Genomic DNA, 24,992 nt, shown 5'->3' with positions numbered 1-24,992 from the left:
AATTGTAATAGGTTTTTTTTTGTGGGAAAGTATTGTAAAAATATATATATTTTTTTTTGAAGTCTTGTTGGAAAAATAAATAGCATAAGAGCTGCATTTTTTGTTCAGTAAACTCACGAAGTGTTGAAGTGTATTAATTACAGTGTATCTCATAGCAGAACCAGACTTATCGTCAGTCGTAGATAAATACAGATCTTAGAGCTGACACAAAGTTACGGTAAAAGTGGATTCTTTCGCGGTGGTTTTATTTTCGTGCTTTGAGGTTGAACCGCGAATTTAACATCACGCGAAAATGTTTTGAACTCGCCGATGGTTACAACGCTGTTGCGCACATGCACACACGAAGATTCCGCGCATTGAGTGTATTGATGGTCAACACACACCAGCGATACCGCGCAATGTATAGGTACAGGCATGTTCTAAAGTACTCGAGAGACGGGATTTCAGGTAAGCCTGCCTTTAATTTTAATTCTATTTAATGATAAAAGAATAAGTGGATTATAGTTTGGGTTTTCATGTGCAAAATAAAACAGTTTTTGCCGACTGTGAATTCACAGATTTTCCCAACCGCGAATTTAAACGCACACGAAAAAGTCGGCACCAATGGAAACCGCGAAAGTACCTGTACATGAAAGAAACCACTTTTACAGTATACCACCAGCGTAAATGGGCCATGGAATGCATGCAGAGTATCATCAGGTACATTCTAATGCATGCGCGTGAGTGTTAGCATGTTTGCTTATCTTTCATAGTGAAAAGGTCCAAAACATGATTACGACCCCCCCCCCCCCCCAAGGTCCTGGATACACTCCTAGGGATGTCTATGTATAGGCCTAGCTCTTATTTTGATTTGCTGGGGGCAGTTCTACAGAGTATGTCGGAAACAATTTTCGTTGTTTGTGAAGTTCAAGAACACCAACCACAACAAAATGATTCCTAAAAAAGATTACAGTATATCCATTGCATCACATACAGTATTTTGAGGTGTACAAGTAATGAGCAGACAAAGTGCAAACATGTGTAGTATACAGCTGTAAGATTCTGAAAGAAAAGATAAATATTTGTGAGTGCCACAGAGGTGAAACAAATTGATTTGGGTGTCGCTTACTATATATTATGTCATTATTTGAAACTCCTGTGAAGTGTGGGGAGATTGAAACTATCATGTAGGGCCTACTTTATTCTATAGAAGACGAAACAACTTTGTACGTTGAGAAGTGGAGGTACACCAGTGCTAATGAGACCAGCACATCTCTCAAATTTTCACCATTTTTCAAAACATTGTGCCACCGATATGACACTTCGTCAGCATGGACATGATATCTTTGTCCATATACACACTTTTATTGCTAACCTCCTGTACATGTTCATAATGTTCTGTAGCAAAAGGTTAAGATTGTATCAAAATTTTTGTGAGCCCATGCTATTTCATGTGTTCAAAGACTGTACTTAGTTTACAAGAATACTCTAATGGTCTATTACCGAGAACTTTTGCACATGATACTCAATCTACATACTTGTACATACATTTTATGTTTTCAAGCTGCTGTGTTTGACTTCTGATGTTCACACAAGCTTCATGATACCTTTTGTATATTCTGTAGGTTATGTTGTCTGTTTCAATGGGAACTGAACATTACTTTTTTAGGACAAAGCTAATGATTTCTTAACCCCTTGAGGACGAGTCCCTAGTATACTCGGGCAAGTGTCTACATGAGAAATGCGTGATGTAGCAAAATCAGCCCGTCCTCAATGGGTTAATGCTGTCTCCAAACAGTGCTCATCAAGTAGTTTACTGGTGTCATTCAGTATTTAGCTGTGTTTTATATTCTTTTAATGGAATGTTTATAAACCTTTTTAGAAAGTGTCACAAATGTACACACAAGTAGTTATGTGCATGTATCAAGGCTGTATGCATGGTTGTTTTAATGTGTATGTACACAGGGTGACCAGATTAATGGAGAACATTCTATAATAGTACATACAGGCTGACCAGATCAGTGGAGAATTTTCTATGTAGTATACAATGTAGCTACAGTAGGTGTACATGTATGCATGTGACAGGAAATACATTATAGCTCACTCAATCTAGAATGATATAACCCATTCCAGAAAATTCTGGGAAGTGCTTACATATTTGGCTGAGTGAGGCACTGCCCCTGTAACCCAATGTGATTGGTAGTTAATTTTGGCAATGATGTTATGCACATAGTTGGGCAGTGAGTCATCCAGGATTCCTGGAACTTGGACTTGCTAGTATGTTCAGGTATGTGGCCCCAGGTTGGAGAAAATTATAGAATGTACTAGAAAGGGGTGAATGGATAGTATATAAGCCGGAGAAATTCTGAGGTAGGCAGAGTACCCAACACCTCTACTCTGAGAGTTACGTCACTTCTGGCTCTGAAGCGACTTGTTATAGTCAGTCCTGTGTTAACTGCTGACCTGCTATACAAACTGTGTTTGTGGAGATAAGGCCTGGAAGACATTTTGCCTGCAGAGAATTAATTTGCCTACGTTGGAGATAGACTCCATATTCTAATGTCAACGGACATTGTTACGGCAAAGCTGTGACGGGCTGGATTCCTTGCTGGACAATATAAAGTGAATCATCATTCAACGCATCAACTGGACGTGGTCGTCATAACGTCTGGATTCTACACGTTTCGCTGTGAACATTATACCGTGGACATCTATCGCGGATTTTACCCCGGATTTATACTGTGGATTAATGCAACCTGTGCCTCTGGAGTTACGTCGGAGGAATCATTCATCGGTGCGTCAAGGATCATTCATCGGTGCATCGAACATCGTATCTGAACATTTTCAAAGGATTACTTGATAACAAAATATGTAAGTGATTCCATTACCGATTTGTGATTGTTTCTATTGATCATTATTGTACTGATGTGAAAACCGATTACGAGTCTGTACCCACAATATCACTGTTAATAAACCGCCTGAACATTAGTTGATTGTTTCTTTTGTGCGATCATTCTCGGAGTGATTTTGGTCGTAACAAAAGAAATAGATATTATAACACAATATAATTTTTTTTTGTTTCTTTTTTTTGGGGGGGGGGGGAGGGGGTGGAAGGGGAGAAAGGCCGTGCGTTGGCAGACATACTTGTGATCATGATGTGACTTCATATGGATGATGAAAGAGAATACATCAATGTACATGATACTTGATTCATGTCAAAATTTCTTTCACCTTATTTGTATTTTTTTTTTTTGGTGGGAGGGGGGGGGGGGGGGTTCGTGGTTGTTACCCATGCCAAGGACCCAGGTCAGCCAATCATATTTGGTAGTCATTGATTCATTTTATAGCATGTATTACATGTGATATGGGTATGTTTTGCATACCAAGGTATATATGTGTGTATGGATGCATGCATATTATACAATCTTCATTAATTCATCCATTCATTCAAAATTCATTCAGCTCTCCTCCATTCAGTCATTTTCTCTCCCTTTCATCTTCTTTCAAACTCATAATTTCTCACCAAGCTTTGCAGGAATCATTTTTAGGACCAGAGGATACAAAACAGTTTGAATGATATACACTTGTATGCAGTCCCTATATAGACCCAGGGGCTGGGCCCCAACCCCACACTATGGATTTCACATCTTCCCCGGATCAAGAGGCCATTCAATAAGGTCGTTCTGTAGGTGTACACTGTAGATACAGATCTAAAGAAATCTCAGAATTTTGCAAGTTGTGGGTGAGAGTGGTAATAGTTATTTGTACTTTGGCACTCAAGAAGTAACAAGTTTCACATTCAATACAGGGCTTGGCAGGGATGATTTGCCATAGAAATGACATTTGAATCTATGTAAATTGAGAAAAGGTCGTAATTTACATTGACTGTGAAAAGAATTTAAGTTGCAAAACAAACTAAAAATTCCCTTTAATACCCACAAACAGATTTGGTAAAAACTTAGTAAAATGAGGTTACAGCAAGATATATTGATAAAGACTGACATCCATTTTTTTTTTTCAAAAGTAACTCACATATGTTGCTTTTATTCTCAATTATACATAGATACACATGAAATGAGTATGGTGAAGTTAATGCGCTTCATTTGGTGGTGTCAAAAGTTCTTGAACATTGCATAAATTTCTATCATGGTATTGAAAAGCAAAACCACTCCTTTTTGGTGATGTAGTGTTACAATACACAGTCTGTCAAAGCTCCCATGTGCCAATGGGTTACAAAGACATGCCTACTGGTAACTTTGTGTCAACTCCTTTGAATTTATAATACATAGGTCTCTTAAATTAGAACATAGTATCTTACAGGAAGCTTCATGCTGCTCACAATGTCTCCATACTAATTCATGTGGCAATTGCATTTTGATATCCATTTGCAAATTCAGAAACATTTTGTCAAACAAGCAGCTGAAAGCAAAATATTTGAAATGAAGGTGTTCGTAGTCGTGATGATAATTATATTGATGTTTCTCTATTGCATAAACTCTACCGCCATAATTCTACAATATTTCAGACAGTATTTATATGCAAAATGTACACTACCAAATGATAGAAGAAAATGAAGGGAATCTTCAAAAATACCCACAGGACTGTAGTACTCTATGTTAACACTCTCAAAAATACCACAGAAGTTGTGTATGATTTAAAGAGCTTTCAGAAACAGATGAACATGATATATTTAGTAGTGAGCAGTTTTACCTGTATTCCTATATTTGTGTAGACATAGAAGTAGAACCTACATGTATGCTGATGCATCTAGACATCTTAAATTGATTTTGTAGTGAGTATAAGCACACAAAGCGATTGAGGTTTGAGTTTGAAGGGCAATGCACTGCACAGTTTTGGTAGGAATGATGAAGAATAGTCATTCATTCTTATAAACATAGCAGATATGCCTACTTTTACTTTTTCTTACAATTTTTGGGAAGCATACTTTTTAAATATATTTCCCTGAATTGTATTATTACACATGTCTATGGCACTAAATGGTAAAGATGAAAGATGAAGAATATAAAACATGTGGTAACTGCAACTAGAAAGCCAATGCAGTTTTTCAGTGTGATTGTAGAACATATTATTTAGACTTGAAATGAATGTAGTACCACTTCACCATTCTGTAACCAATGAACTTGAGCAAATATTTGAAGCTACTGATGTTCTAAAGTAAGTTTGTATCTTCAATTTCAGTCATGCAAACATACAGGCCAGTGGCATTTGATGCAATATTTGGTACCCTTGAATACCAAATGAATATTCACCATTTTGTTGATTTATTCTTCTTCAGCGCTGTACCCTGGGTTACCAAAAATGTGTAAAAATAATTCTTAGTGTTATTATGCACAAAAATGTTTTCTTGTTTGTGATTATGCAACAATTAATGCATGCAAGCAGTATTTTTTTCTTCTCATTTACATGCTCTGTTGTTGTACTCATCGCTGTTTAAACTTTGCCATGACAACATTGTACAACTGTATGATAATGGATATGAGATGGCACTACACAACGCCGCACCCCGGTTACGATGGTGCCCCGGTTACAATGGTGCCCCGGTTACGATGGTGCCCCGGTATATGGCGTGATGAATCATTTATAAACACCTGTTATTCTTGAACACGGTATTCATTGAAATTATCAGTAGTGTATATATTTGTCATGCATTGTGTAGATAGGTACTGCCTTTGTATCTTTGATTTAATGCTTCGTTTATTTCTTTCACAATACAAATATATGGCAGCCAGTGTGAGAGGAAATAATATCACCAGTACGATTGCACCGTGCACAGAATTTGAAGTTTTTTGTTTCGTGACCTGACTGTCTGATGAAGTAATCTGTGCATTGGTCTGTGGTACAGTGGTTCCTGGAGTTGTTAAGATGCTGGGAGGATTTTTAGAATTATCTGACACACTGGTATGTGTTAGAATTGGATACACAAACTGAGAACACAATGTAGATGTCAGTGAAAATGATGCTTCGTAGGAACAGCAGTTGATTTGAAGACGGACATTCATCCAGAAGATCTGTGTCACCTGATCATTTATTCGCACTGGTTTCTCTTTGTGTGGGGCCTTCTCCCCATCTTGAAAGCAGTAGAGAGAACCTTCACTGTCGCTGGCAAGCGAAGACGTACACTTAACCTCATTCCATGCAGGCGAATACTCCAATAGTTTTACAGTACATTCTGCTGGGCTTGGTGGACGTTGAACATCAATGTAAGCATCTTGGGTATAAAAATAGCTTTCCCCATCTCTGTCTTTTCTTATAGCAAATAGGTAAATAGTACTGTCCTCTGAACTGATTGTGTCTATGCTGAGAGTCACTGTTAAGTAAGCTGGTGATATTTTGCTATGAACGGAGAAACGTTCAAGTTGCTGAGGTGTAAGGCAGCCAAGAACTATGGTTCCATTCGTACAGAAGTAGCAACTGGATTCAGTCAAGTAAAGCTCGTATTCAAAGGTGGAGGAGTCATTTGACATGGGTTGAGTGAAGTCTATGGATGCATATCGCCCTTCATAGAACTTGAAGACTTCCAAAGCCAGATTGTTACTGATGAACAACATCAGAATTGTCACCAGGGCAAGAAGAAAATGCTTGCTGGCATTATCCATCTTTGGTATAATCAGACATTATCCTGCAGAAGACAAAATTTAAAGGCAATTTAGTAGTAGTAGTAGACATACTGGAACAGGATTCGAACCTGCGACCTACTGATCTTCGGACAGGCCTCATCTCCGGACAGGCCTCATCTCCACTAAACCACCGAGCTTCCTCCCGACAACAAATGTTGGTTCTAATCCTTATGACGACGCCTGTCTGGAGATCAGGAGGTTGTATTGGTTTGAATCCTGCTCGAGTATGTACGCCCATGATTTTTTTTATAATCATGAATTCTACTAAAAAAAACACTGATCAATTCAGTGCTTATTTACGTCGAAGTAGGGCAATTTGTCAGTCAGTTGCAATGAAAACATCTTGATTGAAGAATTTCATGAATTTAAATGATGAATTTTGTGTAACATAATTTTGTGCTTTTAAAGACGTCTGTAATTCAGCAAGCTTACAATAGCTAAGGGGATGGTATAGTATTAGTGCAGATAAGAATTGGACTTTTAACTTTTTGTGAGATGTCGAGAAACCACTTATTAAATAGTAGAGCATACCATTTTAATAGGAATTCAAAGTTTCTTTTGATGAATATTGGTCTTGGAATTTTTGGAGACATTAAAAACAGAGAAAAACAAAACGGTCATTTAATAAAGATAGGTCCCACCTCTCTTTAGGATCACTCTGTCTTGGGTATCTCAGCCTTTTCAAAACCAAATTTCATCAAATAAACATTGAATTCCTCTTGGAATTACATGTTCTTGTTTTATTAAGAGGTCTCTCATTATCTCACACAGAAAAAGTAAGGTTTAGAAATTGTTTTGTCTATGTACCAGTACTCAATGAAGAGCAATGCTTTTCTGTACTTTCGCTGCATCTCCTCATCTTAATGAAGAAACTGTCAAATTCAAACAATTCAACTATTTATAAATATGAGAAAATTTATCATTGGAATCACTTATTATTATTGAAAGATCACTCCTCCACATAAACTTGGGTTGATCACTTAGTAGAAAATCAGTATTCTTTCTGTATTTTCCCTTTTTTGTTCAGTGTATACTAGTATTAGAATGGGTACACAAATCCACTTCTCAGGTTGTTTCTAAAGAGAGCCAGCAGAAAGTCTTAGAAATGGACTGTATACCTGTTTTTGATATATCCAAGTTAATCCAGACGTCAGTTTTGTTACAATCACATGTGTGTGTGTGATGCCCAAAGTTGAGGCAGGGAGGTTCCTCCCTGGTTGAGGCAAGTCATACCTTCAAATGCTACTTATGAGATTGGTGCCCAGTGCACAAAGCATATTGTGCATATATTTTTTTAAGACCAGAGGATTTAAAGTAGTTAGAATGTTACAGGATGTAAAGGCTCAGGGACTGGGTCCAAACCTCCAAACCTGTGTGTATGTTTCAAAGATATATTGGTCACATCCAGAAGATGTTAAGCCAAATTATGTTGTACACTGTAGGTGTATAGATACAGGATGTATAGAGATATTCAGAGTTTTAAAACTTGTTTGTGACAGTGGCAGTACTTACACAGATTTGGCACCTTTGGGATAAACAAGTGCCAGAGTTTGATACAGGGCTAGCAGATGATGTGTTGACTTTGGGATAAAATCATGATGAAAATTTATGTAAAAATTTGAAATAATGTTGCTTTTTAACGAAGCTGTAATTCTATAAATGTCTTGAAACAAATTGTTTAGAATGAGTGGGGGATTACACAGCCTATTCACGTTTTTGATGGGTTGAATGTATCTAGGTCAAAATTAGGTACTACAGTTGGTACCAATAATAGCTAAAAACTGAAAAAAAAAGTGAAGATCACAGCAAAATGGCATTTTATAAACTGATGTCAAAGTTTGCTTTGTAATTCAATCACTTTGATTCTTTTATTCTCAGTCAAACATAGATACAAAGGATTACAGTGAAAATTTAAGTACAGCTGTATCCCATTGCACCAGTGGGTTACAGAGACAGATCTACTGACGATTTTGTGTGTTTTCTTTCAGTTACAGCCATATAGTACATGAGTCTTTTAAATGTGAACGTGACAACTTTTGAAATCAAGAAAATCTTCAATAACAATTTTTGTATTGCAATGTTAACACGAACAAATATCTCACTTTATAAAATCAACAATTTACAGAATTTTACAGACTGATATAAAACACTACATGATACATGAGTATGTTTACTTTACATAGACCATGATTTATTGTTTTTGTATCCTGCTTTTACCTATATGACATTATATTTCAGATGGTATGTACAATGAATTAAATCAAACAAGAGCAAAGGTAATCTACATTTTTGAAATAAGAAAAGACAAAAGATAGACTAGCGCTTTATATTTGATAGGGAATCATTGCAGGACATTTCACAAAGCTGTAGGACAGACATGAACACATTTGAAGAGAAGCATACAGAATGATTTGATGCAGGGCTGCATTGAAAATAAAGATAGAAGAACTTGAAAGGTGTCTGCTATTTAACTGAACTGTGCTACTTGTTATTGGACAATGTCACTATTGTGTGCCAAGTCTGAAGCGCAAAGTTTACTTACTGAAGTTCAAGTTTGGAAACAGAAGTGGGAGAGAAATGATACTTTTTAAAACTTTTTAAAAAATAATAAATCTTTAGGCTTTATTCATGATTGACCAGGTTAGTATCAACTCTGTTCTGTTTGAATACTACTACTACTACTACTACTACTACTACTACTGCTACTACTACTACTACTACTACTACTACTAATGATAATAATTTCAATACAATATATTTATAAGACACTTAAGTACAGATGTTTTGAAGCACACAGTTTACGGGAAATTAATATTCAGTCAAAATATATACGAAAATACCAATACAAACACACAGACACACAGAAAAAAATAGATACAGTGTATAAATGTGATAAATAAGTACTGAAAATCAAAGTGAGTGTGCACTTTTACTTATCGACCTACAACTGGACCATTCCAAAGAACTATCTACTATAATAAAAGAGATAAGTTTTCAGCAGAGTCGTAAACTGATTAACGGAAATGGCTAGATGTATATAGGCAGGTAGAGAATTTCAGAGAGAATCATCTATTAGATCCTCTATTTTAGCCATGCATAATAGATTGAATTCTTAAGTTTGTCAGGTTTGTCAGTCATGTAGGGTATATATGTACATGGGCTGACTTTATACATTCTTGTTATTTCAGGGCTCAACACTAACTTTTTATGCCTCCGCCACGAAGTGGTGCCGGAGGCATTATGTTTTCGGGTTGTCCGTCCGTCCGTACGTACGTCCGTCCGCTTTCGTTTACGCGATAACTTGAGTAATATTTACTGGAATTTTACCAAACTTGGTCCAAGTATGAAGTATGATAGGGTAATTATTCGATTAGATTTTGGGTGAAATCAGCTAAAGGTCAAAGGTCAAAGGTCAAGGTCAAATCATGAAATTGTATCCGTTTACGCGATAACTCAAGACTGCATCAAGCAAATTTCACCAAACTTTGTTGGAGGATGATGTATGATAAAACAATTACTTGATTAGTTTTTCAGTGAAATCGGACAGAGGTCAAAGGTCAAAGATCAAGGTCAAATCCTAAAATTTATCTGTTTACGTGATAACTCAAAACTGGATGAAGCAGCTTTCATCAAACTTGGTCCAAGGATGATGTATGATGGGACAATTAGTTGAGTAGATTTTAGTGACATTGGCAAGAGGTCAAAGGTCAAAAGGTCAAGGTCAAATGCTACAAATGTTGCAATTTCCCCCATATCTATGCAATGCCCCAAAGGTATTTTCTTGAAACTTGGTGTGGACATGTACTACTGCGTAAAGATTCTCCAGAGAGAGTTTCATGTCATAAGGTCAAAGGTCAAAAGGTCAAAGGTGAGGTGAAAATGTTGCAATATCACTTTTCTCGCAAATGGTTCAATGTATCTTCGTGGAACTTGGTAAATATGCATGTACTGACTGGCAGGGATTATCTAGGGAATTTAGGGGTCATGGGTCAATAGTCAGGGGGTCAAAGGTCAAGGTCAACTCCTCAAAATTTTATTATGTCCCTCATATACTAGTATATGCAATGCTTGCATTATTAGTTTCAAAACTTAATACATGCATTACCTAATGGAGATTCTCCGGGAAATTTCCAGCCAGAAGGTCAAAGGTCAGAGGTTTAGGGTCAAAGGTCAGGTTTCAATCCCCCCCCCAAAAAAAAAAGAAGAAAAAAAAATATATATATATTTTGTACCATCATTACACTCTTTCTTCATACCTTGGAAATTACTCAATGCCTAAACTAATAAAAAGGTCCATCAGAATTCAAGTAAAAATTCTCAATTCCCCAAATATGTGTACCTGCACTCTTAAAAAAATTATAGCAAACCCAGATCAAGACATTTCTGACAGACCTGTCATTTCAATATTTTGCCAGTTATGTGAAACTGTCATGGATTACACATTGTGAAGACATTGTACTATACGCCTATTGGGAGAATCATGCATAATGGCGGAGGCATCAGTCGCCATAGCGACATTTCTAGTTTTTTTCTCCGATAGCCCATTCGGGCTACTAAAATCTTAAAATCTGAAATTTTGGTGGCCTGCAAAAGAAATGCAAAGGCACAAAATGATTCTAAACATAGCAATCCACTTTGAATCATAGATGCCCGATCAGGCCATCCAGAAGATAGTCTTTTTGGAAATTTGGTGGCCTGTCATCAGTTTTTAGTGGCCAGTGGGGCGCCACTGTTAATGTTGAGTCCTGTATTTAAAGTACAAATAGATATCAGAGTACTGCAAAGTATGTGGTGCATATTTGTTAGATTGGGGCTTGTCAGGGGCAGCCATCAAAACATGTACACTATGCTTGATTTGCCTATTATAACAAAATAAGTAAATGACAACCAGAGATATAGGAAGTAATATCACCAATGCAACATACTCTAAATTTGAAGCTGTTTGTGTTGGGAATTTGATATTTTCTGAAGAGCTTATTTGAGTGGCTGTTTGGGGCCCAAGAGTAATTGGAGTTGTTTGGCTGCTGGTAGGGTTTTTGGAATTCTCAGGCACATGGGTTGTACATGCTGGAGGGTGATATACAAACTGGGAACAAGATCCTGATGTCAGTGGAAATGTTTCTTCATATGCACAGCAACTGATGGGAAGACAGACATTCATCCAGAAGATCTGTGCCACATGATCATTTACACGAACAGATGATTCCTTTAATGAAGCCTTTTCTTCGTCTTGAAAGCAGAAGAGAGAACCTTCTCCATCACTACCAAGCCTAGATGTGCAGTTAACCTCAGTCCATACAGCTGAATTCTCAGTGGGTTGCACAGTACACTCTACTGGACCTGGGGGATGTTGAACATTGATGAAGGCTATGTGATTGTCTACATAGCGTTTACCATTTCTGTCGCCTAGCACACAAAGTAGATATCCTTGGCTGTCTGTCATACTAATATTGTATATACTGAGAGTCACTGTCAAGTTAGTTGGCATTCTTTTGCTTTCAATGGAGAAACGTCTGCTTTGCTGAGGCGTAAGGCAACCTCGGACTATTGACCCGTTTTTGAAGAAATTGCAAGCATCATGGTGTCGAATCAAGTAAAACTCAAATTCAGGGGTGGAGTCACTGGACAGAGGCTGATGGAACTCCAGAGACACGTTTCTCCCTTCGTAGAACTTGTATACTTCCAAAACCAAACTGTTGCTAAGGTACACCATCAGTGCTGTCAACAGTGCAAGGAGAAAATGCCTTGTGCTGTAATCCATTTTTACTATAAGGAGATGCTGTCCTGTTGAGAGATGAACAAATTTTATCATCAAACATTGACGAACTGTCATTTAGATATTCAAAAACAGACTTTCATATTAAGGTATTCATTACTTTCATCAATCTATAATTCTTCGGTAAAGCCTGCTTACAACAGTGCATCAGTTACATGTAGTCTAGCTTCTGGACTCTTTTAGATGATTCATTGTACGGGACAAGCCGTATGAGGGCGTGACACCCGAGGATTGCGATACCCGAGTATTGCTAGGAACTAATATAGAGCTTTTGGGGCAGTTTTCCTGTGAATATTTTTTTTTTACCAAATTCTGCTGTGGAGGTCAAGTCTGGTCTGATAAATTTTTGTATACTGTTCGTGTATATAGATTACATTATTTTATATTCACATTGAGCACGGGCCAGGAAAAAAACAGTGTGTGTGTGTCTCTGTGAGTGTGCACGCGCCCAGTGTGAAATCTGTATCTTTTGTTGACATGGATCAACAGGCTTTACACAATACACCTTATGGAATGCATATCGCACCCAAATTCTATGCTCATACGTCGCAAAAATCTAGCGAAATTTGAAAATGACTGCAGTTACAGAATTGGGTGTAGAATAAAAAGTCTTGAACCAAATTTAATGATTTTGGTATCATTTTGTGAACTGCAGAAATGCTCTTTCTAATGAAGTCTCAAAAAATATATAACTTTTAGAACGCAAGGTATTGAAAATCCACCGTCCCGCTTTTTTGGGACACCCGGTATATTGATGAAATATTCTGTCCTTGCACTGTCATCAACATGCTTTTTTTCTTTTGCTACCTTTACAAAGTGTACATCTTGAGATCACAATTACACTTTCGTATTACAAGCTCTCCGGAAATAGGTTTGATTACTTTAGTGCATAATCTTTCATCAAGATTGTGACCATGAACAAGCTGCAAAGCCACCTACATGTAGTGAAGCTAAGTCACATGTAAGACCAAGTAGTGTGGGAACATGAATGGTCTGATTAGGTTGGTTATCTGCTACCCACCACATCACAGTACATTCAAAACAATGAACAGTGCCTGTCAGCCATAGCCACATGTCAGTGCTTACGTGCATCAAAGCAGATGTAATGGTCGACTCCAGTCGAGATTTTTAGCTGTGTGTGTACCTGTTCAGTGATGAAGCTGTGCATGATTGGTTGTGGGGATTTTTGAATATATAGCCAGACCGGGGCAGCTTTCACACTCCATGAATTCTCATGCTACAAGGTCTTTTAACATGTTAACTATGTATGTGCTTTATAGTAGTTAGATTTGTATTGCACTCGGGCCTTTTTGCCCAGTGTGCTCAGAAAGAGAAAAACAAAACAAACAAAAACAAAAAAACTTTGTTACAGGCATTATTGACAGTCATGGTATGATATTTGTGAGCAGGCCTGTGGGTTTATTTTTTACCTCATGTCTACCCGGCCCTTTCAATAACAATGCAGGATATATTTGTGTAATTTATGTCTTGGCATGGGTATCATAATACGATGTACAATGAATGTGTGTTTACAATGCGTTTATGCAATGTGTTTTCAGCATGTGGGCTCTATTTCTTTTTGTATTCATTTAATCCCAGAAGGAGTTGATGGATGAATAATATCAAAATATTTGATTACCTAATAAAACTGCAGAGCAAGAAAGGACCTTCTGCTCTATGCCAGCTATCAGTTGTTGCACACAAAGCAGATATTTCAATGCATATGTTGGCTAATGTATTTAATAATATACATTTTTGCAAGTGTTCATAATTGGCAAATCAGAACTTGCGGAACAATTTCACATGCCCTTAAATTTTTAGTTGATCAAGTACATTAGCCCTTTGCAAGAACAAAAATTTGCAACCATAAACCACCACTTTATCTCCACTACTCAAACAATAAGCCAGTTCGGGGTTCCGCTTTGAGCATGAGCAGAAAAAGGTCATCAGTACCGGCAGAGCATGTTGGTTTTTTATTCACTGAGATAAGCATCTGTGATGTAATGATTATTCAAGTGATCATTATGAGTGGTGCTTGCTAGCACATCCACCTGACAGCAAATGCGGTATTTGACAATATCAATAGAAAAAAGATTGTTAATACATTCAATACGAAATAATGAAATGGATGCTTTCCAAAGTGCTAATTGATGGATCATTCTGGTCACCTGGTCTACGCAAGTTCATTCTTTCTTTGAACATGACTGATGAATTCCATAAATTGTTACATCGGGTAAGCTGAAATACCTTCTCTCGCTTGAAAACTCGTGGAGTGCCTAATCAACTGAGAAAGAAGAAAGGTCATTTGTACCGATGTGCCCATGAGCTAACCCCGAACTGGCTTATTACATTGGCTGCCTGTTGACAAGAGATCATATGAGATGCTTGTTGGTTTTTCATTGCCCACACACTTCTGCTCCTAAATACTTATCACAGCTTTTGCACCCTCTCCGCTTTAATCACCCTCGGTTTTGATAATCGAAAAAGAATTTGTAAAAGTTTGCATACTCTTTTTGACGTTGTCACGGGGACAAATTTGGATGTAAAGCCCATTGATTAGTTTTATTGGAAATAGGATATAAAAAAGACTATTCATTATCATTATCATTATCATTATCATTATCATTATCATTATCATTACCGGTACCACAAAAGGCAGCATACAGTACAGTTATCAAAAGCCATTGCGTAATAAACATTTGTACTCCATCTACATGTAACATTCAGAATCAGTAGCTGCCCTGTGGGTCGGTTGCTCATTGTAGCTCTATCACATACTAGGTAGTGTGCAAGATATTTGTTCGTTCGTGTTTGCTTTATTAGGCTAAGTAAAAAAAAAGATAATTTCTGATCTGGATTTTTGGAGCGAGGTGATGTGTGGGAGGTCCTAATGCTATTTGATATCTTCAATACTATTTTTTCATCTGAAACTGCTGCACAGCGCACAGAGCTTGCATACTATAGTTTTGCATATCCTAGTATAATGATTTTTATGATACTCGTGGACTACATTCATGCGTGCATGCATGCACACCCAAACACACCAAAACCTAGTTACAAATGTAGGATGCTATAAATACCTTCTATGGATGTAAGCTATACCACTGCAGATAATTTCAGCTTTGATAAAGTGTCACTGGAGCACCACTTTGGAAGTGAAGAACAGTTTGACGTTGATCAGAGTGATGAGAGAGCTGTTATGGCGGTGAGGTCCCTGTCTGCACAGTGAATTTGGCTGACTCCCTCAGCTTCAAGGAAGAGCAGCCTCAGTCCTGAAAATCAAATTTTATTGAATAGAAAGAACCCCCGACCAAACATTCTTCCAGAACCTCATTTTAAGTTTCTTCCTGAACGAACGCAAAAGTTACATGTTTTAATGAAAGCAAAGAGCAGAATACTAAAACTTGACTAACATATCACCTAGGGCGGGGCACATGTTATACCAACGAGCTTTACTGGGTATAAGCTGTATAATGCACAAAATGCCTATACAGATAACAGAACATACATCAAGTCCATCGACAAACTGACCTGCGCATTGAGCTCTGTGCCGAGAATGAATAGTTAATTATCATGTCTTCAATAGATTCTAACCCCCAAGCAAGAGGGAACTTTTGCGAAGGTTTTCTGCATCACTATCAGCTGGTCTCAATAATAGGAGTGTGTTACATCTGCATAGAAACCTTCTGTTGCAAAGTTGCACTGCCAATAACACTTTCCCCTTGGAAGATGATATATAACAAAATAAAGCCAATTTTGGCCTCTACCTGTGACAAAGCCTTTCTTGAAATTTCCTATTCATTCATTTGTCCATTATCATTAATTTTCATTTGATATGGTGAAAAGACTCTTAAGAAAGGACATTGTAGATACAATTATTTGAGTGTCAGAATTGTAAGAGATCATACTAACTTAAGAGACAGCCTTTTCTAACGCTCAAGGGCTTAAAATCTAGAAAGTATTGTTGATGAAACTTTTAGTCACTGTCAAACAGGCTGTATACTTACTGCAAGCTTCAAGACTTGAAAGCTTCACTAGATGAGTATGGATACAGTTGACCAAGTACCCATAGAAATTCAGGTGAAAAGAGAGGTATGTAAGGCAGATGAGACCCGAGGAACAGCACGTTATCTGGCAGGTCAGCCAGGCTGTGATTGGCTGAGAAGTGCAGTTGCAACAGCAATAAGCAAACAAGAGCAGTGTGTGACAAACACACTGTGTCTGCAATATACAACATTTAGGTTAAAGGGATGGTACAGTATTGGTGGAGATGAGAATTGGACTTTTAACTTTTTGCGAGACACCAAGAAAACACTTATGATATAGTACAGAGCATACCATTCAAACTTTATTTGGAATTCAAGGAATTCAAACTTTATTTGATGAAAATTGGGTTTGGAATGACTGAAACATCCAAAAACAGTGATCGTAATTAAGTGTGGGTCCCACACTTTATTAGAATCACTCTTTTTTGGATAGATCTATCTCAGCCATTTCAAAACCAATTATCATAGAATTACCTGCTCTTTCATATTTCATAAGAGGTTTCTCATCTCTCCAAAAAATGTTAGAAACCTGAAATAGGTCTCAACCAAAACTATACAATCCCTTTAAAGAGTCCAATGTACTCAAGTGTGTAGTCTTGGCATCACTGGACAACTGAGCAGAGTCTCCCGGAAGTCAAAGGCCATTATTGAATGCTAGACAGGGGGAACTCCGATGTTGTGAGCTGACATTTCGCTCAGTAAACGTTCATTGCATCTCCTATTAAAAATATGGGTCATTATGCTTTCTCTCCTTGTTTTGTTTTGCTTTGTTATTTTTTTTTTCTCTGTGGTGCAGTATGAATATGACTGTGATTGTGACACTATCCTGTTGGGAGATTAACTGCATTGTCAATATGGCTACCCGTACCCAACATACCTGTTCTAAAGATAAACAAAATAGTATCATACTTTGGATATTCAATATTTTTAGCATTTGGTGTTTGGTGTGTGTGTGTGTGTGTGTGTGTGTGTGTGTGTGTGTGTGTGTAGGTGTGTGTGTGTAGGTGTGTGTGTGGTGGGGTGGAGGAAAGTAATTTACAGCATAATCCAGTGTATATATGATTATAGTGATTGTGGGAATGTGTTGCAAGTAGTGTGTATCTAGTATTTAAAAGGAAATTTTACTCTAAGTACATGTGAATTCGGTGAATACAGAAATAACAGTGAAAGATGTCAATAAAGTTTAAGGAAAATCAGAAAATTGATCCAAAAATAAATGATTTTTACTATTTCTGGTCGAGCCTGTATACTGTCTTTCTTGTAGAGAGAGATTGCTCCAGACTGTGAATTCTGACAACATAACTTTTTATGAAAAGTACGCATTCCTTCATCGCCATCAATATCATTTCTGTGTACGTGTATGCTACGTAGTAATGTTAGTAAAATGCTTTATGCAAGAATTTGAAATCGAGAAAGGGGATGTATTCCGTGTATAATTTCTTTAGTATTCATTTCCCCGCTATAATTCTCCTTGCTATTTCCATTGGCTTTACATGTCACATCACTTATCACCGTCACATCAGTCTTAATCATCATCATCACATCGAACATTCTGATCGTCATCATCATCATCACAATCACTGTCGTCATCACAATAATCATTGTTATCATAGTTATCCTGATTACTTTCATCATTACTGTCAGCATGACATTCTCTTAGGAAAGTGGAATTTATATATTTGAAAAAAAAAAGACAGTAAAAAAGAAATCAAATTGTTGGTTTCTGTCACAATGCTCTAGGTACAGTACATGTCTTTGGTTTGTCATTGCCACTGGCAAAGACTGTATCTCAGATGCACAACATTGCAGAATATATTCTGTTCCTCTCACAAGACTTTCATCATCTTGACATTATATGCATATAGAAATATATACAGTGTAGATATGTGCATATGATTGAGGGAGGCAGACTAAAGTTTTTTTTTTGTTTAAATCTTTAATCTGTATGATCATTCTTCATCTTTGTCAACATCAATTAATGTTACAATCAAAATCATTTTGCCAGTATGTGCTTTGATGTATTATGAATGCTTATTTCATAATTACTTGTACAGTCGTACCGACATGAAAATCACAAATTGATTTGTTTCAAAGAAGACGTGATAAATGCATCTAAAAGCAAAGAGAGTAAAGAATGAGATTAGCAAAGAAGCAAAACAGATAATCACATTTACACTTTTATGCAGCAATGACTGAAACTTATGATTCTGGCAGTAAAAACTGTGTAAACAATTACAATGCAAGTTGACAAGCACTACAAAAGTATCATGGAAACTGAAAGCTGTCAAATATGGAAAAGGCTTAAGTGATAATAGTAGTATGTACATGTGATTTGGAGGATCAGAAAGTTATGCAAACACTTTATGAAGAGTGGTTAGACAAACTATACATATTGCAAAGTACTGCAGAAGCATTGATGTGCAAGAGAAAACTTGCAAAGCTAGCAAACACTTAAAAGTGCTAAAATTATATACTGAAGTTACATACAATGTAGTTAACATTAACATTATGTGTTGAATGCAAGACAACCCTTCTAACTTTATTTATATCAATTCTCTTTTAATATTGATAATCAAATGAAATAGTTAATCATGTGTGTATTTTTTCTACAGGAAATCAAAATAAAGTAGTAATGATATAGGCCCTACATGTGTGTAAAATGTGAAAGAGATTATAATTCTGAAAGCTGAAACTATTTACATTTATTCCCACACCAATTGACAAACACTGCAAAAGTGTGAATGTAGAAGTCAGATTGTAAAGCTATCCAGCATGAGACAATATCAAAATGATACATGCTATATCTAATGCAGCTTTGAAAGACAAGAAGTTTATGCAACCACATGTACAAACTGTGGATAAGTGAGAGAATCCTTTTTAGCATATTTCATTTATTATTGCATTTTGCATTTGGCTAATATGCATGACAAGGCTACTGCTTTAGGTTTAGGAATGTAGCATACACTTAATTGTTTTGTAAAAACACCGGAGGTTCAAGGTCAGAGGACATTGCACTTTGGCAGAAAGTGCCACCATTGGCCATAAGTATAGCTTTCCATATCCAGTAGTCATTTCGTTTTGGTAGATATGATAAAAGTACATCTAAATAGAATACTTGTAGCTGCATGTAATTTTTTGACTGAAACTAATACTGGTGAAAGGTTCAAGGTGTCAAGGTACTTTCATATAATAAATTGTAACTTCAGCAAACAATACCCAATGGCAGCATAAAGGTATAAGGATGATTAAAAAAAAATGAATGAAATAGCAAGTATTTTCATGAATTGCAGTAGCCCAAAATGCCATAGGCAGTAAAATGCATTATTATACTGGAAACTTCAAAATTATTTTCTGACTTCACATTTGAACATCTGTAAATTGGTCATACTTAGTACAGAGTTTCAGAATGACAGTGTAATAATGGTTTGGATGAGGAAAAAGAATGTTTTCAAAATTCATTATGAATTGCAATGAGTGAGGATGATGACATAGCAGCTTCACGTAAAGAAATTATCATATGGGTGCTCAAGACAGCAGAACAAAAGTAGAAAGTTACACAATAAATTCTATACAGGTGAAACTATAAGCTACATTCACACATTCAAAATAGCAAGATATCAATGGCATTCCATATCTTTAGATTTTTTTGCAAGCATTCACATGAACAAAAAATAGCGGGATAACAATGATTCAATCCCAATCCAAAGGTTGAGAATTTTTACAAGTGTTAACACGGACATAAATATCCTGCTAATTGATGTACACAGTGTGCTTCACTGCGTGCGCTGATCTCTTTGTCCTTTGTTCTTATGCTTCATTGAGTTGTGATGTGGGCTTTGAATGATGGGATATAAAATCGTGAGATTATTTTTGGTTCAGCATTCACATGGTCACCATGCGGGGAATTATTGAGATAAAAGATTCATTCAGAAAAAAGTACAAGATTTCTTGGGATTTGCAACGTGATACTGATCATGATAATTGGTGGGATTTTTGTGTCCACATGAGCAAATACATCTGTATGTAGAGATTTCAATCTTGATGCAAATCTTGAAATTTTTATCCTGCTAATTTGTGTACATGTGAATCCGACTATTAATCTAATGATATATAAAAAACATTGCTACATTATTGGAATATGTGAACCTCCTATGTCATTATCCTCCTTCAATGAAATGTAGTTTGGGTTTTTGAGAATATTGGTTTTACTATTTCCTGTAGTACAATAAATTTCCACATCTCTATACATGGCACTATTAATTTATGTACAACATGATGTACATGTAAAAGTATAGAAATCATCTGGAATGTCCCTTTAAATGTCCTTGAAGAGCGATAGTGTCATTAGGAATGTATAACAAGGGCAGAAATACCATATGAGTACTGACATGATCTAAAACTGTGCATGCTAGAGTTGAAAGGTTATGGTTGAACATTGCTGTACTTTTTACCCAAAGAAATGTCATATGAAAGCTGCAACATCAGGTAGGAATGTCTAATGCTGGTACGAAAGATAATACTGAATTTGATTTGACCAATGGAAATGCCATTTTAAATGTATAACTTTACAAAGAAATGTCTAATACTGGCAAGAAAGATGATATTGCATTGTGGATTTTACCATGATGGAAATGCCATTTTATAAGGCTGTAACTTCAGGTAGGAACGTATAAAGCTGGCAAGAAGGATAGTATCAAAGTACATTGTAGTTTGTACCAATGGAAATGCCACTGAAAAGGCCCACTGTTATTGATGTCACTGACAGTGTATTCCCTGGATATTTTTATGCCTCCGCCCAAAGGGTGCCGGAGGCATTATGTTTTCGGGTTGTCCGTCCGTCCGTACGTACTTGTTTACGCGATAACTTGAGTAGTTGTGAGTGGAATTTTACCAAACTTGGTCCAGGTGTAAAGTATGATGGGGCAATTACTTGATTAGATTTTGGGTGAAATTGGCTGAGGTCAAAGGTCAAGGTCAAATCATGAAAGTGTATCCATTTACGCGATAACTCAAGACTGGATGAAGCAGATTTCACCAAACTTTGTCAAAGGATGGCATATGATGGGGCAATTTATACTTGATAAGTCTTTTAGTGAAATTGTCCAGAGGTCAAAGGTCAAAAGTCAGGGTCAAATGCTTAACTTTTCACTATTTTCTCCATATCTATGCAATTCCAGAAGGTGTTTTCTTGAAACTTAGTGTATACATGTACTTCAAAATGAAGATTCTCCAGAGAGAGTTTCAGGTCATGAGATCAAAGGTCAAAGGTCAAAGGTCAGGTGAAATCGTTTAAATTTCACTTTTTTCTTCATATCTTGCAAATGGTTCAAGGTATCTTCATGGAACTTGGTACATATACTGACTGGCAGGGATTATTGAGGGAATTTAGGGGTCATGGGTCAAAGGTCAAGGTCAACCCCCCAAAATTTCACTATTTCCCTAGGAGAACCATGCACTATGGCGGAGGCATACCAGTTACCATAGCGACATTTCCAGTTATTATTATCATTTCTTTTTTATCATTCTGGCTGGACAGGGGCTGCCATCAGAACTTGGGTTACTGTAAAACACGTTATTTTTGCGGCATGAAAATTTCGTGAATTGGAGCGAATGGCCTTTTTCACGGCATGGAATTTTTGCAAGTTGCCTCTAACATTCAGTGCATGTAGTGTAGACAAGAACTGTCATGGGCATTTTAATTTTGCGAATCTTGGCTCTCGCAAAATTTGCAAAATTGAAATGCACGCAAACATTCCTTGTTTTACACTAAACGTGTTACTTGATTTTTATAATGGTACAAGTACAAGGCTACCAAAGTGAGAGGGCATAGTATCAGAAGTGCAAGTGCACTTTGCACAGTACTTTTAAAGTTGTTTGTGTCATGACCTCTGTCTTCTTGCTTTCTGTGCTGCATATTTCTGACGAAGTAATTTGTTTTGTGGTTTAACTGTTTAGCATTATCAGTGTGTTCACTAGATGTTCGCCATGTGTTGGGTAGACAGATTTTGCCATTACAACCATGAATTAGTTGTTCATTTTTTTTTTATGCCTCCGCCACGAAGTGGTGCCGGAGGCATTATGTTTTCGGGTTGTCCGTCCGTCCGTCCGCCCGTCCGTCCGTCCTTCCGTCCGTCCGTCCGTCCGTCCTTCCGTAATGAATTTTGTGGACAAGGTAACTATCAAAACCTGTTGAGGTATCCTAATGAAACTTGGCATGTATGTGTATTAGGGGGTGAAGTTGTGCCTATCAACTTTTGGGTGCACATGCTCAAGGTCAAAGGTCAAAAGGTCAAGGTCAAAAACATAAAATTTCACTATTTCCACCATATCTATTGAATGCCTGAAGATATTTTCTTGAAACTTAGTGTATACATGTATTACCCAATTAAGATGCTCTGGAGAAAGTTTGGGTTATGAGGTCAAAGGTCAAAGGTCAAAAGGTCAGGGTCAAATACATAAAATTTCACTATTTCCACCATATCTATTGAATGCCTGAAGATATTTTCTTAAAACTTAGTGTATACATGTATTACCCAATTAAGATTCTGTGGTGAAAGTTTGGGTCATGAGGTCAAAGGTCAAAGGTCAAAAGGTCAAGTAAAAATATTAAAACTTCTTTTTTTTCTCCATACCTTGGAAAATTGTTCAGGGTATCTTCATGGAACATAGTATATACATATACTGACTGGAAGTGATTATCTAGAGAATGTAGGGTTCATGGGGGTCAAAGGTCAGGGGTCAAAGGTCAAGTGCAACACTTCAAAATTTTACTATTTCCCTCCTATCATGCAATGCCAGCAGGGTTATTTTTTTTTTACACTTGGTGTATGCATACATGTGTAACCTAATAGAAATTCTCTGGAAAGCTTTTTTTTTTCTTCTTTTTTTTTTGCCTCAAAGGTCAAAAGGTCAAAGATCAAGTGAAAGTGCTGAACTAACTTTTTCCTCCATATCTCGGAAGTGGCTCAAGTTATCTTGAAACTTAGTACATTTGTTATGCATGTTCTACCTGAAAGTGATTATCTTATGAATTTTAGGGTCAAGGGCCAGATGAAAATGGTAACAATTTACTATTCAATTCAGAAATTGCACTTTTTCTCTTCACCTGTACCTTGAAAATTACTCAATGCCTAAATGTATGACTGGGTCAAAGTCGAGTTAAAGTCCTTAAATCCCTAGATACATGCTCTCCTATTCATCCAATTAAACCTAGGTCAAGGAAGGTGAACATTCAACACATTTGTGACAAACTTGTCATTTCAATATTTTGCCAATTTTGTGAAAATGTAGTCACACATTGTCCACATGTACTATCTAGACCTATTGGGAAAATCATGCATTATGGCGGAGGCATACCAATCGCCAAAGCGACATTTCTAGTTTTTTTTGATATACCACCACAAGATCAAGGCTACCACAAATAGAGGAATTAATATCACCAGTGCAATTGCACCGTGCACAGAATTTGAAGTTGTTTGTGTTGTGACCTCAGTGCTTAGTTTTTTTGATGAAGTAATTTGTGCATTGGTTTGTTGCACAGTGGTACCTGGAGTTGTTAGGCTGTCGGAAGGGTTTTTAGAATTATCTGACACACTGGTATGTGTTGGAATTGGATACACAAACTGGGAACAAAATGCGGACGTCAGTGGAAATGATGCTTCGTAGGAACAGCAGTTGATTTGAAGACGGACATTCATCCAGAAGATCTGTGTCACCTGATCATTTATTCGCACTGGTGACTCCTTGTATGGAGCCTTCTCCCCATCTTGAAAGCAGTAGAGAGATCCTTCACCGTCACTGGCAAGCAAAGACGTGCAGCTTACCTCATTCCATGCAGGGGAATACTCTGAGGTTTTTATGGTACATTCTGCTGGAGTTGGTGGACGCAAAACTTCAATGTGGACATCTTGAGTGAAAACCATTCTTTCACCATTTCTGTCTTCCGTCAGAGCAAATAGGTATATTTGACTGTCTGCGGAATTAATTGTGTCTATGCTGAGAGTCACTTTCAAGTCAATTGGTGATCTCACACTATGAACGGAGAAACGGCTGAATTGCTGAGGTGGGAGGCAGCCAGGAACCATGGTTCCATTCTCGCAGAAGTAGCATTCGGACTGAATTGAGTAAAGCTCATAATCAAAGGTAGAGTCATTTGACATTGGTTGAGTGAAGTTTATCAGCACATCTCTCCCTTCGTAGAACTTGTAGACTTCCACAGCCAGTCCGTTACAGAAGAACATCATCACTACAGTCAGCAATGGAAGTGGAAAAGGCCTTCTGCTGTAATCCATTTTGTGGACCAGAAAATTTCCTGCAAAAGACAGAATTTTAAGCCAATTTCATAATCTAATTTTCCAAAGCTAGTATCATTACATGATAATTGATCTATTTTGTGTTAAATTCGTAATTCAATGCATTTCTGTTGGGAAAGACCTGTACCTCAACAGATCTTTGTTTCGACAGCGTAATAAACAGACTGTTTCCATAGTTTTTAGCTTGCAATTGATACACAGTATTAGTGAATACAGCTGTGACTAGCATCAGAAGGGAAAA

The 24,992-nt window shown here is 37.0% G+C and overlaps 4 protein-coding genes across 4 annotated transcripts in view; 1 reads left to right on the top strand and 3 right to left on the bottom strand.

The window, feature by feature from the left end:
• Positions 1-24,992, top strand: part of LOC140239201 (F-actin-capping protein subunit beta-like) — a 191,202-nt gene that overhangs the window by 139,102 nt on the left and 27,108 nt on the right. The gene's annotated exons all lie outside the window — the stretch shown is intronic.
• Positions 4,965-6,596, bottom strand: LOC140239090 (uncharacterized). Its single transcript, XM_072318985.1, has 2 exons — positions 5,804-6,596; positions 4,965-4,972 (listed from the first exon to the last, which is right to left on the bottom strand). The coding sequence occupies exons 1-2, from the start codon at positions 6,594-6,596 to the stop codon at positions 4,965-4,967; spliced, it is 801 nt and encodes a 266-aa protein (XP_072175086.1).
• On the bottom strand, positions 8,974-12,378 carry LOC140239088 (uncharacterized). Its single transcript, XM_072318984.1, has 2 exons — positions 11,682-12,378; positions 8,974-8,981 (listed from the first exon to the last, which is right to left on the bottom strand). The coding sequence occupies exons 1-2, from the start codon at positions 12,376-12,378 to the stop codon at positions 8,974-8,976; spliced, it is 705 nt and encodes a 234-aa protein (XP_072175085.1).
• Positions 15,571-24,730, bottom strand: LOC140239087 (uncharacterized). Its single transcript, XM_072318983.1, has 2 exons — positions 23,986-24,730; positions 15,571-15,665 (listed from the first exon to the last, which is right to left on the bottom strand). The coding sequence occupies exons 1-2, from the start codon at positions 24,728-24,730 to the stop codon at positions 15,571-15,573; spliced, it is 840 nt and encodes a 279-aa protein (XP_072175084.1).

The sequence above is a fragment of the Diadema setosum genome, chromosome 15, assembly GCF_964275005.1.
Source record: "Diadema setosum chromosome 15, eeDiaSeto1, whole genome shotgun sequence".
NCBI lineage: Eukaryota > Metazoa > Echinodermata > Echinoidea > Diadematoida > Diadematidae > Diadema > Diadema setosum.
This window is presented reverse-complemented; position numbering and strand designations above follow the sequence as displayed.